At 46.5% G+C, this 18,833-nt stretch overlaps 1 protein-coding gene across 1 annotated transcript; it reads left to right on the top strand.

The window, feature by feature from the left end:
- The first annotated feature begins 234 nt into the window (after positions 1 to 234).
- NQO1 (NAD(P)H quinone dehydrogenase 1) lies at positions 235 to 14,467 on the top strand. The gene is made up of 6 exons (XM_058706963.1): positions 235 to 657; positions 8,321 to 8,485; positions 8,599 to 8,729; positions 11,540 to 11,653; positions 12,461 to 12,562; positions 13,478 to 14,467. Exons 2-6 carry the CDS (start codon positions 8,377 to 8,379, stop codon positions 13,781 to 13,783), a joined length of 762 nt encoding a protein of 253 aa, XP_058562946.1. The 5' UTR covers positions 235 to 657; positions 8,321 to 8,376; the 3' UTR covers positions 13,784 to 14,467.
- Positions 14,468 to 18,833: the final 4,366 nt, after the last annotated feature.

Here is an 18,833-nt window from a genome sequence, read left to right as displayed (position 1 = left end):
GAGACCCCCCCAGTGCACAATGTGAACATTGCAAAGGAAGAAATGAATTCCCTTCTCCTGGAACACGTCTCCTAAAGTACCTCGGCCCTCCAAATCTAAGTCCAGAGTCACAGTGACTCAGCGAATCCGAGGCTTAAGGACCACACCCAGCACACCCTTCTCTTTGCCCACCCCATTCCGTGCGGAGGCAATTTCCCAGGACTGGGAGAGGCTCGCGAGGGCGCTGGGACTCCGCCGGAAACTTCCCCCTGCTGTCCCCAGGTGCTTCCTGGACAGGGTCCACATGGGCCTGCCTCCCACCCACACCCAGACCCTTTAACTGCACCCTCCCGTCCCATATCCCACGCGTGCCCAGGGCACTCTATTCCAGCCCTCAGACCCCCCTCCCTTCCCTGAAGAGCAGCCACAGCACGCCCCGCCCTGCGCCCCAGGGGCAAGCAGCCGGCTCCACCCCGGGAGGCCGAGCCCCAAGCGGGCAGGCGCGAGGAGCTATAAAGTGGCGGGCGCTCTGCAGGCTGCACGCCCAACCTCCTGAGGTGCAGCCCCGGCCGCTGCTAGACTGCTGTCCCCCACCCCCCAAAGCGAGGATTCAGCGGCGGCCAGGGTCGCCCTGACAACCAGCAGCGCAGCCAATCAGCACAGCCGGAGCCCTGGCTGGTGAGTGCCGCGTCCGGGAGCTGGGGCACCCCCAGGCCTCAGCTGTCTGCAAGGATCCTGGAGGGGCTTAGAGCTCAGTTTTTCTCCTGGATTCAAAACTGAAGAAGCGAGAGCGTTAAGATGCCAGGTTGAGCCTTAATAAGACACCGGGGGAAGGGGAGCTCCTGTTTTCTACCCCATACCCACAAACTTAGGTGGGCATTTAACAGAGACTTGACCTTGGAAACAGAAAATTTCCACCAAAACAGGTCAGAAACGGGCCGTTGTCAATGGCCAAATCTGGTCCACTGGCACACCTTGATTGGCCTTATAGAATTTAAAACATTTTGGAATAAGTTGCTGATATTTATAGTAAATATAGGTTATTTTATTTAAAAATGTGAATTCCCTGCTTCGGGAGGAAAATTGAAAGATCTGGTGATGAGTGTGCTGGAACTGGGGAACCTGTACCCTTTAGTTGGATAGAGACCGTCCCAGGCTGCCTGACCAGGAGACTTTTTTTTTTTTTTTTTTTTTTAAGTTTATTTATTTGTTTTGGAGAGAAATCATGAGTAGGGGAGGTGGGGGAGAGAGAGACAGAGAGAATCCCAAGCAGGCTGCAGGCTGTCAGTGCAGAGCCTGACTCCACGCTCGATCCCACCAACCGAGAAATCATGACCTGAGCTGAAACCAGGAGTCAGGAGCTCAAGAGACTGAGCCACCCAGGTGCCCCTGTTCAGGAGACATTTTTGTCTGTGATCCTTGGATGGGGCAGACCCGATCCCTGTATATGGTCCATTTCAGTGGCAGAACCTCCGCTCTCCACCATCAACCTAAGGGGACATTACAGGTCACCGCAACTTTATCTGATGCCTCTAAGACACCCCAGCTGCAGCCCCCAGGGGACTCTGTTTACCAGAGAGCCTCATTCCGAGATGGGGCAGTGCTAGTGTTTAGAAAGCCATTTCTTCAATTGGGACAGAACTCTACCTTTTTGTCATTTCCTTCCCTGTGAGCCTTGTTCTTTCTTTTCTTTCTTTTTTTTTTTTTAACGATTTTTTTTCAACGTTTTTTATTTATTTTTGGGACAGAGAGAGACAGAGCATGAACGGGGGAGGGGCAGAGAGAGAGAGGGAGACACAGAATCGGAAACAGGCTCCAGGCTCCAGGCTCCGAGCCATCAGCCCAGAGCCTGACGCAGGGCTCGAGCTCACGGACCGCGAGATCCTGACCTGGCTGAAGTCGGACGCTTAACCGACTGCGCCACCCAGGCGCCCCATGAGCCTTGTTCTTTCTGAAAACACACATACACCTAGAGAATCTCCCCGTGCCACAAGTGAGGGGATGAGACTGCTGTTTGCTGTTGACAACCTACAGTTAGAATCTCTGAAAAGGGCTGAGCTGGGGACTGGAAGCCCACCCAGAGTTTCTGGAAGCCTGGAGGAGAAGCATCTGGGAGAGACTGCTGGTAGCTCACAAGGTTTCCTGCACGCACGATAGAGGCTGTTTCTATTTCATTTTTCTTATGTTTATTCATATTTGAGAGACAGAGAGAGACAGTGTGAGCAGGGGAGGGCCAGACAGGGAGGGAGGGAGACAGAGAGTCCAAAGCAATCTCTAGGCTCTGAGCTTTCAGCACAGAGCCCAGTGCGGGGCTCGAACCCATGAACCAGGAGATCATGACCTGAGCCAAAGTCAGATGCTTAACCTACTGGGCCACCTGGGCACCCCTCTATATCATTCTTCTGCTGGCCTGAGGACACCAGCACAGTATAGGGCAATCTTACGGAATATTCTGTACTTATGTGTAACTTAAAAAAAAGGGGGGGGGGGAGAATGAGAGAAAATGGGATGATTTGGACCTTGTTTAACTAGTATTAACTGTATCCAGCTAAGTCTTGACATTAATGGAAGCATCCAGAGCATTTGTTTGTAACTACTGGGTTCCTCTGATCGGCAGGCATGCATTCCGTGAGGAACCCAGGGAGCCCGGAAGGCAGGAACAAAATGCATGAAACTGACAGGAGGGCTTGCCCTTATTCCACTTGTAACAGGTTTTCCTTGATTGCTTATTCTTCCTGCCAGAAGGATCATGTGGGTAATCTATCTTTTACTGTTAAATAGATCTAGATGTGCTTTACATTAAAACAATGTACCACCATCCCTTTCTTTCTCTGCCAGCTTTATCTTTCCCTATGTTCCCCAGAACATTGAGTTCTGTGTTGGTCTTCAATGAAGCTGCAGGTTGAGAGAGTCCTGTTCAATCCGGAATGTCAGTGAATGCTTGGTTTCAGGTTGGCCTGCGGTTGGAGGCAGAGAATTATAGGAATGTTAGAGTAACAGAGGAGGACAGAGACCAGCTCCCCCGAAACATTCGGGATACTTTGGCCACCAGAATGTATGCTTTACGAAAATAAAAGATTTGTGTCTCTTTTGTACACGGATGTATCCTAAATGCCTAGAGCAGTGCCTGGTGGATACAGGTGCTCAGTAAACCCTGTCAGGAGGCTGAGACAAAGAGTTAGGGAGAACATGAGCAGGGCTCATGCTAGAGTGGATGTGCTGGGGGGAACAGAACACAAAAGATGGTGGGGAAGGAGCCAAACTATGGAGAGATCCCAAATGTCCATTGACTGATGAATGGATAAAGAAGATGTGGTGTGTTTGTGTGTGTGTGTGTGTGTGTGTATATATATATATATATATATATATATATATATATGAAATCTTGCCATTTGCAATGACATGGATGGACCTAGAATGTATCATGCTAAGCAAAATAAGTCAGAGAAAGACAAATAACATGATTTCACTCATATGTGGAATTTAAGAGACAAAGCAGATGAACACATGGGAAGTGGGGGGGAAGAGAAGAGAGAAACAAACCCAAGAGACTCTTAAGGATAGAGAAGAAACTGAGGGTTGACAGAGGGAGTAGGGCAGGGGGATGGGCTACACGGGTGATGGGTATTAAAATGGGCACTTGTGATGAGCACTGGGTGTTGTATGTAAGTGATCCATCACTGAATTCTACTCCTGAAATCATATTACACTGTATCTTAACTAACCAGAATTTTAAAAATTTTAAAAAAAGAGGGTGGGGAAGGAATGAGGGATTTCAGGACACAGAGAAGTGATGATGAATGGGGAGCACGTTTCATAGGGTATGAAATCTTGAAAGCGAACCAGCACAGGGAGAGAGCTGCGTTCACAAAGATATGCTCAGCTGCGTTACCAAGTGGCCTCCATCAGGTCAATTATGTGCATGGCAAGCAGAAATGAATATTAAATTAGCAGTATTGGTAATAAGCTCATTTGGCTTTCAAACCTCTCCTTCAATGGCAGCTCCTTCTGAAGGCCTTCCCTAATCAGCCAGCCCGAAGTCAACAGTTTTCCTCTGGCATTTTGTTCCTTGCCTCCCCCGTCAGGCTAATGCCATTAGTTTTTTGTGTGCACGTCTTACCGCCATTCCTAGGGGGAAATTCTGAGGATATCAAACGGGTCATGTAGCTAGTTAAGTGGCAGAAAGGGAAAATGAACACTTCAAGTCCAAAAAACCCCAGGTTTGTCCAGGAAAGGACCTGGCCACCAGTGACTTGGTATCATGCTGTTTGGAGAGGGAGTCACCCATTTGCCCTTCAACTCTGGCCCAGGAGCGCTTCTGCTCTACTGACTGCCGATCAGTGTTCTGTTGTATATTTAGAACCTTTGACCATTTTTTTCTACTGCGTTGTTTTCAGGAATCTATATATACCAGATACTGAACACCGCTGGTTTTGTTTCTGGCAAATATGTTCTTCTTTGTGTCTCATCTTACATCGTTTTTTTGTTTTTTGTTTTTTTAAGTTTATTTACTTATTTTGAGAGAGAGAGAGAGCACAAGCAGGTGAGGGGCAGAGAGGAGAGACAGAATCCCAAGCCGACTCCATGCCATCAGCTTGGAGCCTGACGTGGGACTCGGACTCAGGAACCCTGAGATCATGACCTGAGCCGAAATCAAGAGCCCGACCTTAACCTACTGAACCACCCAGGCGCCCCTGTTTATTTTTGAAAGCAGCAGGCGTCCTATAGCTTATAAGTGATGAGCTCCTTGAAAGCAAGGGCTAGATATCCTGATTCAGTCATTTTATGGCAAGTGCCTTTGTATTTTACTACTTCAGAAGTGCCTGTGAATACTGATAAGTAAAAAAAAAAAATATCTTTATATCTATATACATAGCTCAGAAGAAGTAAGCCACAAGAATATAAACTCACAAAGCAGTATTCAGTAAACACTGATAGAACTAATGCAAAGGTACGTCACAGAGAAAACGCTTGTCAGAACTTTATATACTCACATCTCTCCCGAGAGTGGTGAGTCCTGGAGTTGATAAAGAGGGGGCAGGGATTTGTTAAGGCAGCCTCAGGAGCTCCTGAACTTTTCCCCAGCCCGTCCAAAGTAGGTAAATCGCTCCCAGAATTTGAATCCCTTATCAGACTTATGTTCCCCGCGTCGGAGTTTGGAGAGTCTGAAACGCCAGGAACGAGCGAGAGCGAACGAGGCAAGGCTCCTGGGCAGGCTAGGGCCGAAGCTGCCGCCCGGCCGATTTTAACCCAAAGCAGCTGCTCCCGCTGGAGCTCCGCCCATGGGCACAGATGTTAGGAGTTAGGGAGAAATGAGGCAGCGACACCAATTACTAGGAGCTGTGTTGGTGGTAAACTCCATTCCCTGCCCTGCTGCCTGCACATGGTTGCATGGATTTATCTATAATTTATTAATTTTTTTTAGTGATCTCTACACCGAACATGGGGCTTGAACTCACAACCCTGAGATCAAGAGCTCCGTGCTCCTTTGAGCCAGCCAGGCGCCCTTATGTCTTCATATTTTTACATTATTCCAGCTTCACCACTTGCCATGTAAACTTGGGTAACTTGCTTAACTTTTCGGTGCCTCAGTTTCCCCATCTTTAATGTGGGATACTGATTGTATCTAGCTCATGGTGTTGCCATGACAACTGGAAAAGAATGCAAAGCGCTCAGAGCAGTGCCTAGCACGAAGTAAGCACCCGTTGATGCTGTTATCCAGAGACAGGCAAATAGTATACGATTTCACTTGTTTGTGGAATCTGAAAACCCAATGAGCAAGCAAACAAAAGACATAGACCCATAAATACAAAAAACAAACTGACTTTGCCAGACGCCAAGGGGGAGTAGAGGGATAGGCAGATGGGTGAAGGGGAGGGGGAGATACGGGTTTCCAGTTATAGAATGAATAAGTCACGAGGACAAAAGGTACAGCACAGGGAATATGGGCGGTGGTCTTGTAGGAGAGTCGTGTGCTCTGACAGGTTAGCACACGGGGGGGTGAGCGCGGTGTAAGGTGTAGGCGCGTGGAATCGCTGTGTTGTCCACCTGAAACTCATGCAACGCTGTGTGTCAAGTATACGTCAAGTAAAAGAGAATAAAAAGGGGTGCCTGGCTGGCTCAATTGGAAGAGCCTGTGACTCTTGCTCTCAGGACCGTGAGGTTGAGCCTCACACTGAATATAGAGATTACTTAAAAATAAAGAAATAAAACTTTAAAGAAATAAAACTAAACTAAACTAAATGCCGTTGTTGCAAGAGGAAAACATTCTGGTTCTAACAACTTTGTAATACAGAGGAGGTCCAAGAAAAAAGCAAATCTTTCCCCTCTGTCTCTATGCCCTTAACATCTCTTACCTAGCTAAGAACACTGTCAGTAGTTTCATGTAATTATTCCACATCTTTTTTCCCCTCATACCTATATGCTGCAAATCTTCGTACACATATATGTAGTTTCTTTGTTTTTTTTTTTTTCAAGTAATGTCTACACCCAACGTGGGGCTCGAACTCATGACTCCAAGATCAAGAGTCACATGCTCTACCCACTGAGCCAGAGAGGGGCCCCTCATTCTTTTTATTTTTTAAAAATTTTATTTTATTCCTGAGAGACAAAGAGAGTGATAGAGTGTGAGCGAGGAAGGGACAGAGAGAAAGGGTGACACAATCCAAAGCAGGCTCCAGGCTCTGAGCTGTTAGCACTGAGCCCCATGTGGGGCTTGAACTCAGGAACAGTGAGACCGTGACCTGAGCTGAAATCGGATGCTTCCCCGACTGAGCCACCCAGGCGCCCCTCTTTGTCTTTTATAATAATGGATTCACACTCGCTTCATTTGATCAGTTAACGATACATCGTGGATAGCTTTCTGGGTAACTCTATACAGTTAACAGCATACTAGTCTGTAATGTGTATGTGCCATAATTTATTCAAATATTCCCCATAAAGAGTCAGTGAATGCCAGTGAGAAGAATGACACAGTCCACGTCCTTGCTCATACATCCTTATATCCCAACGCTTTTAGTCTGTAGAACAGATTCCCCAAAGTTGGAGAGCTAGGTCAAGATTTATGCATCCTCAAAATTTAAAGAGATTCGCCCTCATTACTTTCCCCCAGGGTGGAGGCAATTCGTGTTCCCACTGGCAGCTGCTAGCTTTCCTGCAATCTTAATAGCCCTCAGTGTTGCTTGTCTTAAATTGTTTTGCCAATCTGATGGGTAAATAATGATAAATTGTTTTGCCAATCTGATGGGTAAATAATGATATCTCATTTTAATTTGCTTTTCCTGACAAGCCAGGCAAGGCACCTGCTCATTTGTTTTTTGTCATCTGCATTTCCTCCTCTGTGAGTAGAGTGCTCATATCCTTGATTTATTTTTCTATTGTGTAGTCTGTCTTTTTTCTGTGTGTAGGCATTCGTTGGGATTTTAACCCTTTTTGGTAAGAGTTGCAGGTATCTGCTCCCCGTTGATTGTCTTTTGACTTTGTTTATGGTGCCTTCTGGTACACACAGATTTTTAATTTTTATGTGGCTTTATCTGGCAAGCTTTCCGTTCATGGTTGCTGAATCTCTAGTCTTTCTTACAAAGTATTCTCCATCTTGAGGTTATACAAATTCTTCCTTTAGATCCGTACTCTGCCAGGAATCTATTGCTCTACGAGCTGTGTTTGTGGGATAGTGAAAACAACAACACAAATACAACAGACACACTGAAAATTCGAAGTGAATTTTCACAAACTTGTGTGATCAGCACCCAGGAAATAGAACATTGCCACTACCCCCTGATGAGGGGAACCAAGACACTGACGCCTGACACCTAATAGAAGGTGTTAGCAGGGGGGTGCCTGGGTGGCTCAGTCGGTTGGGCGTCCCTTCGGCTCAGCTCATGATCTTGCAGTGTGTGAGTCCAAGCCCCACATCAGGCTCTGCACTGACAGCTCAGAGCCTGGAGCCTGCTTTGGATTCTGTCTCCCTCTCTCTCTACCCCTCCCCCACTCACACACACACACACACACACACACTCTCTCTCTCTCTCAAAAATAAAATACAAACATAAAAAAAAAGGTGTCAGGAGGATAAGTCCATTTTCTAAGAGGATACGTCCATTTTCATGCAGATGGCCAGTTAAGTATGCCAGCAAAATTAGCCACTGCATTAAAATGCGTCCTTTATTCGTTGGTACTTTTAAGGAGAAAATATGTTTCTGGCTGCCGCGGATGGACTGCATCACCCAATGCCTCGCAGAGTTCACTCCTCTATTATGGATCCTGGCTCGGCCGCCCTGTAGCTAAAGCTTTGCTGCTTGGAAACTGATTTCCTCCATATGCCTTGTGTGTGTCTAAATAGCCAGAAGAGCACTGATCGTACTGGCCCACGCAGAGAGGACGTCCTTCAACCATGCCATGAAGGAGGCTGCTGTAGAGGCCTTGAAGAGGAAAGGATGGGAGGTCACTGTGTCAGACCTGTATGCCATGAACTTCAATCCCGTCATCTCCAGAAGGGACATCACAGGTAGGATCAGCCTTCCCCCCCTTTAATTAGGTCTCTGTGGCACAACTCGCCTGTGGGTTCTGTGGCTCAGCCTCGGCCCCTCTGACTCCAGCCTGTCATTTTCCTCTGGGCAGGTCCACTGAAGGACCCCGAGAACTTTCAGTATCCTGCCGAGTCTGTTCTAGCTTATAAAGAAGGCCGCCTGAGCCCCGATATTGTGGCGGAACAAAAGAAGCTGGAAGCTGCAGACCTTGTGATTTTTCAGGTGCGATAGGACATCAGAAGGAGTGTCAGGATGCTTGAGTTCTTACTGTCCTAGACTGGTCACCTAATTAGCTATGTGATCTTAGGAAAAGTCACTTACGCACTTCAGCGCCTTCTTTATAAAGAAGGGTGATGACTTCAAACGGGGTGGTGTTACACAGATTTGTAGATATTGTGAACCTGGCTGTACTACTCTGAAAATATGTGACTACATGGGGCATCTGGGTGGCTTAACGAAGCCTGACTCTTGGTTTCGGCTCAGGTCACGATCTCACGGTGTGTGGGTTCGAGCCCCCCGTCCGACTCTGTGCTGACAGCCGGGAGCCTGCTTGGGATTCTCTCTCTGCCTTTCTATCTGCCCCCCCACCTCACCTCCCCCCCCCCCCCCGCTCCCATACACGCTATCTCTTCTCTCTCAATAAATAAATAAACTTAGACAAAAATATGTGACTACAAAGATGACCAGTGAGCCTTGAGCTTCGCTTCAGTTAGTGATTCTTTGTGGGATCTCTCAGAGTTTGCACTTGACCCCTGCTCTGCAGGAGCGCGGAGTGAAGCACAGGGCACGGACCCCTGCGGTCAGAGCCTCCCAGCTGAAGGGGGCGCTGCCCTGCTTCCTGTGTTCCCGCCCCTCTTCTCGTGGAAGCTGTCTCCCCGCCAGGCAGTCCGTACTGTACGAGCTCCTTGTCAATCCTCTTTCCCGGAAATGCCACACTGGACTCAATGACTTTGCTTCTACCGGTTCTAACTTGCCTTTTGATATTGAACATGGACCAGATGTGACCCTAGAAGCTGCACGAGGAGGGTGACACCAGCTGCGGCTTTTGCAACTGTTCAATCAGCTGCAAAGAATCCAAACTTTTAGGTCTTCCGTTCCACCCTCAGGCCTGTCGCTAGCAGTCAAAGCCACGCCCCATGAGCCAGTGCCCTGAAGGATGCCTTTTTGGTCAGCGTTTTCCACTGTATCTTTTCCTAGTGTGGCTGTTGCGGCCACTGTGGCAGCTTTCAGTTCTGCTTCTCAGAATCACCGTATTTTAGAAAGGACCTTGGTGGTCTTTGAATTTGGCTTCTATCCGATGCATCAGTTTACTATCAGTACAACGGTGCAAGTTGTGTACTGTAAAAAGCAATATACTGAAACACAACGTAGACACTTCAGATTTGTATACTTATAACATTTTACCAACAGATGACAGGGAAAAGTCTTTTTTAATTTTTAATTTTTTTTTTTTTTTTTTACTTAAAAATGTTTATTTTGAGAGAGAGTGGGTGAGGTGGGGGAAAGGCAGAGACGGAGAAGGAGAGAGAATCCCAAGCAGGGTCTGCACTGTTAGCGCCGGGCCGGACGCCAGGCGGGACGCGGATGTTTGACTGACTGAGCCACCCAGGCGCCCCTGGCAAAGTCTTACTATGGGAGTCGGTGTACTTGTATGGTAGGTAGTCTTTCAACATAGAAATAAAGCGTCCTGAGGAAGCGATACTTTAATTTATCCCAAGGTACCACTGGGGCTAGCCCCCTGCTCACTTTTCTCACTTCTCCAAGAACAACCAGAGGAAGAATAAACTTTCAATATGCTGCAAGCCAACCAATTCTGTTTTCAGCTCTGACTGTAGAACATTCACAGGGACCAAATCTACGTGTCTAAGCCACCCACACGTTTATCTTAAAAGCCTCAGGTCTGGCCCCTCACAACTGCAGAGCTGTGAGTAATCTGCAGAGTAATCTAGAGATTACTCAAGCCCCTGGTTTTACAGATGAGGCCCATCAGACTTAGCAAAAGTAAGGGGCTTATGTGACAAAGGTCTTGCATCGTGTCCACGGCAGATTCAGGGCGAGAACACGAATCTTGTGCTCCATCTCATGTTCTTTCTGTTCTAAACCCCGGCCCCTTCTGCCCCCTTTCCTCTGGATCAATAACCCTTCAAATATCAGGGAAAGATATCAAGTCCAACAAATTCCTTCTCTGTGCTAAACTTGTCTCATCGGGCCTGTCCCCGGTGTCCCTGTGTTTAAATCCGGAGTCAGGGAGAAGAAGAGGAAATACTGGTATCATCCTCGTGCTGCTTTTATTAGGACAAGAGGGCCGACAAGACTCTTCCATGGGGATTCCCTGATAAACTGAGCGCACACGGGTCATTTGTTCGCCTGTGTGAGCACACACTCATGTGCAGCTTGTTCTATTTGAAAAAAAATTTTTTAGTGTTTATTTTTGAGACAGAGACAGAGCATGAGTGGGGGAGGGGCAGAGATAGAGGGAGACATAGAATCTGAAGCAGGTTCCAGACTCTGAGCTGTCAGCGCAGAGCCCGATGCTGGGGCTCGAACTCAACGGACCTTGAGATCATGACCTGAGCCGAAGTCGGACACTCAACCGAATGAGCCACCCAGGTGCCCCGTGTGCAGCTTATTCTAAACGGTAGGATTTCACATCCGTGAACACAGGTACATGTTTCACATTGTTGACAGCACTCCTACAAAATATCGATTTTGTATTTTGCGTCACACACCGTAGCAAACTTTATCTGCATTCCTTGCTGTCTAGACTCGGCCGCGAAATGTGATCTTGTAGAAACAAATCATAATTGCACGTGGCTTTCTTCAGACCTACCCGGTACTTGTTTCTTTTAGGCAGAAATAGAGTGTCAAGTTGACTGACCAAGGACAATATTTTTCTTTAATGTGCTAACTCCTCCGGAAGCAACGACAAGGGCCCCAAGAAGGGTTTGCTCTTCTGTGACGTCAGCCAAGCACCTGAGCCTTCTTCGCTGGCAGTAGTTCCTGCTGTGACCTCTCTGTGCTCTGCCCCACAGTTCCCGCTGCAGTGGTTCGGAGTCCCCGCCATCCTGAAAGGCTGGTTTGAACGAGTGCTCATAGGGGGGTTCGCGTACACGTATGCTGCCATGTATGACAATGGACCTTTCCGGGTAGGTGGATGGTTCTGCTTTCTCTAACAGCTGGATCCGGGCTGCCTTCTGTCCTGAGGCAGAGTTCTGAACACAATTGGGTACTAAGGTCAGGCTCCTGGGAGAGCTGGATAATAGTGCGTGTAGATATTTAATTTTTTAAAAATATTTATTTTTGAGAGAGAGACAAGAGTGTGAGCAGGGGAGGGGCAGAGAGAGAAGGAGACACAGAATCCGAAGCAGGCTCCAGGCTCTGAGCTGTGAGCACAGAGCCCGACGTGGGTCTCGAACCCACGAACCACGAGATCATGACCTGAGACCAAGTCGGACACTCAACCCACTGAGCCACCCAGGTGCCTCTGTGTGAAGATATTTAGACAGGACTTTAGGATTTGTTTTAACATACCCCAGGAACACAAGGGGTGGGGAGATTAGACAAAACTAGAATGGCAAGATGCTGAGCGTTGAGGCTGGGTGGTGGAGGCCTCATGAGACTATTTTCTGTATGTATGTAGACACCCAAATACTACACCGGACACATTTTGAGGTCTCCTGGATTACATGCCTGGATACAGGCGGAGCGCCGTGGGGAAACGGACACAACAAATAACTCCACTAGGCACCAGCAGTGGACTCCGGGGCTGGCCCTCGAGTGTTGACTTCTGGAGTCATACTGCGTGGCTCAGAGGAGCCAGTGTGGGAGGAAGGAACAGAAATAGCAGGTGGCTGGACTTGTGTGTCAAAAAGAACACAAGAACAGCCCTGGGGCCGTTTCGTGAACCTCCCGTCATGAAGGAGACTTGGAGCGTGATGACTTTTCCTTCGCAGAATAAGAAGACCGTGCTTTCCATCACCACTGGTGGCAGCGGCTCCATGTACTCGCTGCAGGGTATCCACGGAGACATGAATATCATCCTCTGGCCAATTCAGGTTACTTTGTTTCAGTGAACCTTCCCCGGGGATTAATTAATTGAGCTTTCTGGGGGGGTCCAGATTCTCAAGATGGCAGCTGAAAACAGACCCGAGGTGTGAGGACGGAAGCAACGTAATAATTCAGAACTCCAGGGAGCTCCCTTCTAAGCCTTACTAGTCTTCCCGGGCCCCTGTACTCAAGAGTAACCTGGGTATGCACGCGTCCAAACAGCTCTGTCTCCTAACCAAAGGCTAGTGCAGATAACCCCTAGATTTATATAGCCATGGGCCCCCACTCCAGACAACTGATCTGTCTCCAGTCTTCCTGGCCTTCTCCAGGTTGCCGCTATGGCCTCACCACCTATTAGAAAATTTCAGAAATGATTTAGCCCAGCCAACAAGAGTGGAGTCTGAGGGAGGTTCCTGGGTGGTCGGTCACTGGACTATGAAGATGATCTCTTATACAGAAGAGGGTTGGAGAGAAGAGCAAATGCGGTGGCCACCTAGAACGGCGGAGAATTAACATTAATATTGGAGAATAAATTCTACAGATCACTTATTGAGGCTCATCTAGTTAGGAGGAGAGGCGGAGAAAGGCGCATCCACATACCTTGGCAGGAGTCCTCTGCCAAGAAGCCGAAACTCCCTTATGTGAAAGAAGTTCCGGCTCTTTGGCAGAGGATCCCAGGCTGGCACGGTTTCAAGATTTTGTTCATTTAAACAAGAGCTCAGCTGAATAGGCTAAAATAGGTAACAGCTAGGAATGGAGCGCGAGAAGGTGAGAGAAAATAGCTATGAATTGATTCTCCAGGGTGCCTCAGGCCCCCACGTCGGAGCGTCTTGTTGGAAAGCCTACATTACTTCTGTTTGTTTGTGGTACAAGCTGTATAGGGTTTGTTCTGTGACTCACCTCTGTTCTCCGTGTATCCCCAGAGCGGCACTCTGCATTTCTGTGGCTTCCAAGTCCTGGAACCTCAGCTGACATACAGCATTGGGCACACTCCTACGGACGCGCGAATTCAGATCCTGGACGGATGGAAGAAACGCCTGGAAAATATCTGGGATGAGACGCCACTGTATTTTGCTCCAAGTAGCCTCTTTGACTTACACTTCCAGGCAGGGTTCTTAATGAAAAAGGAAGTGCAGGATGAGCAGAAAAACGAAAAATTTGGCCTGTCTGTGGGCCATCATTTGGGCAAGTCCATCCCAACTGATAACCAGATCAAAGCCAGAAAATGAGACTCACAAGACTAGATTCCTTTCAAAAATGTAGCCAAATCTAGGTTTCTTTTTCAGGCTTGCTTGACTGGCTTCAGTTTTTAAGATTTTTGTGTGTTTTTATTTCTTTCCACAGGGAATGAATAGGAGACAGAATTGACTGTATTCATACATTTTTGGATAGTTTTATTCAATGTAACTGATTCTTCTGATTGCTATCATGGCCAAACCTGATTAGTCTCAAGAGGCCACTGAGGATACAAAGCAGGGAAAGACGGAGAAAGATGCGAGGCAATATTCTTTAAGGTCCTCTACACAACTGAATTCCTCTTTTTAGGGATCCATTTTTAGGGCTAAATCTGGCTGGAGCGTATCCAACTCCTCAATGATACATTTTTCTTTTAATTGCCCTCTCTGTGGTTTATGACAAAAGGGAATTAATTGCTCTGAGAAAGAAATGACTGAATCTGACACAAGGGACTTGTTTAGTAATCTGTGCTTGTTTATGGCACAGGATGATACTGGTTTTGATTACTACGCAGTGACTAATATGCCTAATGTGTGTGTTACTCTTGCTTTGCCTTTTGTTCTTTATACACAGCACACACCGATACCTTCCGATGAAAAGACAGTAAAACTCTCTTCTTTACCTCAATCTTTTAATTTCATGTCTGCAGGAAAATAAACCGACATATCTATACGCTACATCTGCCGCTATGAATGAATTCAAGAAATAGTTGCTCCCGATACTTAATAGCAGCCTTCTACAAACACTATTTCTGAGCTACATCACAGTCTGGAAGGGTTTCTTCTCTGTCATTGTTGACCTGATGACTTTCCTTTGGGAAGCGTTTGGTTCCACAGTTTTGGGGATAACACTGTAATCCTAGAGTTTCATTAACTTTGAACAATTTTGGCATAATATTCTAACTTCCCATTGAAATGGATGTGTGACTCACTGGCGGTATAATTCAAGTAGAATATGATGAAAGGCCGCCCTCTGGTGGTGCGTTGAAAGGAAACACGAGGGGTTTTGCAAAGCAAGGTTGTCTGGAACTGGGAACAGGTCCTGTACCTGCCAAGGAAACGAGGGCGGCAGGCCGGAGACCCTCCTGTGCCAGATGCTGACAGGCAATTGGGTAATCCCCCCCCCCCCCCCCAATATACTTGATGGCAGATGGCTGGGTGCTTCAGCTTGAAAATATCTTGTTGCCTTCCTGCTTGCTGCAATTTTGTGTAAATTTCTGAAAGTTCCAGATGAAATCAATAAAACCCATTTGTACAAAGATCTAGGCTTATTGGTTTCAGCGAAGCTAGTGATGGAGGTGAGGCATACAAAGTGGAATCGATGACTCGGGAAGATGGGATCAGAGCCTGCAATAATAAATTATGGCCAGGAGCCTCGAACGAGAGCTCTCCCAACAGGGCAGCTTCATACTGAACGGTAATGGAACAACATATTGAGATCATCTCAGGGAACCGAAGGGATAAAGAGACCCAGAAAAGAATGTTACAGAAACCAAGAAAAACCTAGAATTCAGTAAACAAATGCCAAAGGGCAGTATTTATTGTGATTTGCCTGATTTGTTGATTTACCCAGTCAATGGCCCAGATACTATTCTACGCACAGGGAACAGAGCAATGAACAAAACCAAGCACCTCATGGAGTTTGCATTCGAGGGAAGAATGACAGAACAGTCATGTCGGGTGGTGATAAATGCTAGGAAGAAAGAGCAGGGTAAGAGAGAGACAGGATACGGGGAGTTTTGTTTTACACTGGCCAATCAAGAAAGACCTCCCCAGTAAGGCTACATTTGAGCAAAGACCTGATAAAGCGAGAGAAATGTAGATGCCTGAAGGGAGGCACTCCGGGCAGGAGTGACGTCAGAGTGCAAATCCCTGAGGCAGGAACACGCGTAACATGAGGAAAAGAGAGGACTTTAGTGGCTACAGCAGAGCAGGGGAGAGAGGGCTAGGCCAGAGACACAGCTGGGACCTGGAGACGGAGCCTCGTAAGTGCTGTAAGAATATAAAGATAGGAAGTCATGAAGAGTTTTGGGCTGAGGTATAGCATAATCTGACTCCTGTTTGGCTGGTAGGTGAGGAGCCAAGCGTAAGGCAATGATGGAAGCATGGAGAATTGTGGCACAATGTGACAAGCTAGTCAATAAATGCTTTGGACCAGGGTGACAGCAATAGAGGTGTGGAGAAGTGCATGTATTCATTTTTAAAAGAGATTTTAAGTAGTCTCCAAACCCAACATAGGGCTCGAACTCACAACCCCAAGATCAAGAGTTGCATGCTCTACCAACTGAGTCACGTGTCTCAAGAAGTGAATATTTACAAGGTTGGATACATCCCATTTGCTAAGGTGAGCAAGAATCTGGAAAGCAGTTCACCGGGGCGCCTGGGTGGCGCAGTCGGTTAAGCATCCGACTTCAGCCAGGTCACGATCTCGCGGTCCATGAGTTCGAGCCCCGCGTCAGGCTCTGGGCTGATGGCTCGGAGCCTGGAGCCTGTTTCCGATTCTGTGTCTCCCTCTCTCTCTGCACCTCCCCCGTTCATGCTCTGTCTCTCTCTGTCCCAAAAATAAAAAACGTTGAAAAAAAAAAAAATTTTAAGAATCTGGAAAGCATATTCGGGGAAGAAGCTGGGATCAGGAAGGGTGGAATCAAAATCTGATTTCAGACATTTTATGTTTGAGAGGGATGTCTATTAAGACTGTAATAGAAAGGTGTCTGGGTGGCTTATTTGAGCGGCTGACTCTTGATTTCAGCTCAGGTCATGGTCCCAGGATCATGGGATTGAGCCCCGTGTCAGGCTCTGTGCTGCGCATGGAGCCTGCTTGAGATTCTCTCTCTCTGAAATAAATTTTTTAAAAAGACCTGGTGTTATGGGAGACATTATGGTAGGAGGTACACATCTGGAAATCTTCAACATACAGATATTATATAAAGCAATGTCACAGATGACATTACCTGGGACATGAATTACGACAGAGAAAAGATCTGGTAATTGACTTCTAGTTCTCTCCAGTGTTAGGTCAGGAAGATGAGAATGAAAAATAAGTGGCCAGTGGAGCAGGAGAGCTGAGTGTGGGGTCCTGAAAGCTAAGTGAAGAAGAGTGTTTCAAATACGGAGTGATCAAGTGTGTCCAATACTACTAAGCCAAGTAAGCTAGATCTGAGAATTGACCTTTGCATATAGCCAGTGGAGGCCACTGGTGACTTTGACGAGATATTTCAGAGACTGGTTTGATGAAAGCCTGATTGGAATGGGTTCAAGAGACAACGGAAGAAGAGGAAGTGGAAACTGTGTGTGTGTGTGTGTGTGTGTGTGTGTGTGTGTGTGTAGGGCCGGGGGTGTGTGGTCAAAGAAAGTTATTTGATTTTTTAAGAGATAAGGGACATTATAGCACATTTATATGCCAGTAGGAAGGACTCAGAGAGGAAAGGTTTTGATCCTGGAGAAAGAAGACAATTAAAGGAACAGGTCTTTGAAAAAGCCAAAGCTTATGGGATCTAGTACACAAGGACAGAAGAGCTAAGTAGCGTCAGGACTAGAAATACTAAAACAAGGTACTTACTGTGTACCAGGAACTAAGCAATTTTACATGACTTAATTTACTTAGTTTTTGCAATAGCCCTAAGAGGTTTTGCTTTTGTTTCTACTTTATAAATAAGGAGATTGAGAAATGGAGAGGTTAAATGGCATGTGTAGGAACCAGAACTCCACTCAGGTGGGCAAACTCAAGAGCTCATGCTTTTATTAATTTATTTTTATTTTAGAGAGAGAGACAGAGAGAGAGAGAGACTGAGAGAGAGAGAGTGAGCACAAGTGGGGGAGAGGGGCAGAGGGAAAGAAAGAATCTTAAGCAGGCTTCACGCTCAGAGTGGAGCCTGATGCGGGGTTCGATCCCACAACCCTGGGATCATGACCTGAGCCAAAATCAAGAGTCAGATGCTCAACTGACTGAGCCACCCAGGTACCCTGAACCCAGGCTTTTAAAAACTGTATTCTATTGCCTCCGTAGAAGCAGGGACGATGGCGCCATGCAATAGAGCACAGGGGTAGCAATCAATACCTCTTCTTGAGAACAAGATCATTAAGTGTTGCGGCTGAGAAACTGTAGCTACTTTTATATTTCCAGAGTCCCTGTTGTGTCCTGAGCAGGGATAAATGATGTTCCAATTCTGTTACAGGCCTGATTACATGGCTGCTGAGAATGTGTTTGCTCCTTACAATATGAGAGAGTAGTACTCTCACCAGCTTGGAGTAAAGCGGGACAACCACCTCCCTTGCTGTGGACACTGTACCTTGAATTATGTAAGCCAGGTTGCAGCCACTTACAGTCCCATCGTCACATCAGTGTTTTGCCCACAAAGGCAGTTTTTTGGACTCAAGTATTTTTGACATTTATACTTAATAAATTTCATTTGGTTATCACTCCTTTCCAGTGCTGTTGAAGTCAATAAATGCCAAAAGACAACATTTTTTTTTTTAAAGCAGGTTTCACACCCAGTGGAGTCCAATGAGGGGCTTGAACTCATGACTGTGAAATCAAGATCTAAGATCTAAGATCTAAGATCAAGATCTAAGATCAAGAGTTGGATGCTTAAGACTGAGCCACTGAGGCACCCCCCAGAAGACAACTTTTAAATACATATAGAACAATGGTAGCATTGTTAAGAAATATATAGCCTCCTAAAATGACAACTCATGTATGTGTATACATTTGGGTATGTTAAAAATTCAGTCACCTTCACAGAATCAACAGGCAAAGTCTATATATGATAAGAAGATAAGCATACTGTTGAAAGCAGGGCTTCTTAAGCTTCAGTTATTTATAGATCAAATTCATGATATCCATGTTCCATCTGTATTAGTATTTAATATTTGTCTTTAATGTCACTTACATTTCCCCACAGTCTAGTAGGTGGATATGTGTTTTTCTAACACACAAAGACATATATGTCTACTCACGTAACATTTTGAATACCACTAGTGACATGTTATATATACATTTTGGTAAACACCAACTGATACATGTGGAAATAACAGACGAAAGAAC

Source organism: Neofelis nebulosa, chromosome 17 (genome assembly GCF_028018385.1).
Source record: "Neofelis nebulosa isolate mNeoNeb1 chromosome 17, mNeoNeb1.pri, whole genome shotgun sequence".
Classification (NCBI taxonomy): domain Eukaryota; kingdom Metazoa; phylum Chordata; class Mammalia; order Carnivora; family Felidae; genus Neofelis; species Neofelis nebulosa.
The sequence above is the reverse complement of the archived record's forward strand: the minus strand, read 5'-3'. Positions and strand labels throughout refer to the sequence as shown.

Coding starts and splice junctions, on each gene's coding strand:
- NQO1 (XM_058706963.1), top strand. CDS start 8,377: ATGAAGGAGGCTGCTGTAGAGGCCTTGAAGAGGAAAGGATGGGAGGTC. Junction 11,654..12,460: donor ATGACAATGGACCTTTCCGG/GTAGGTGGATGG, acceptor TTTCCTTCGCAG/AATAAGAAGACCGTGCTTTC. Junction 12,563..13,477: donor TCATCCTCTGGCCAATTCAG/GTTACTTTGTTT, acceptor GTGTATCCCCAG/AGCGGCACTCTGCATTTCTG.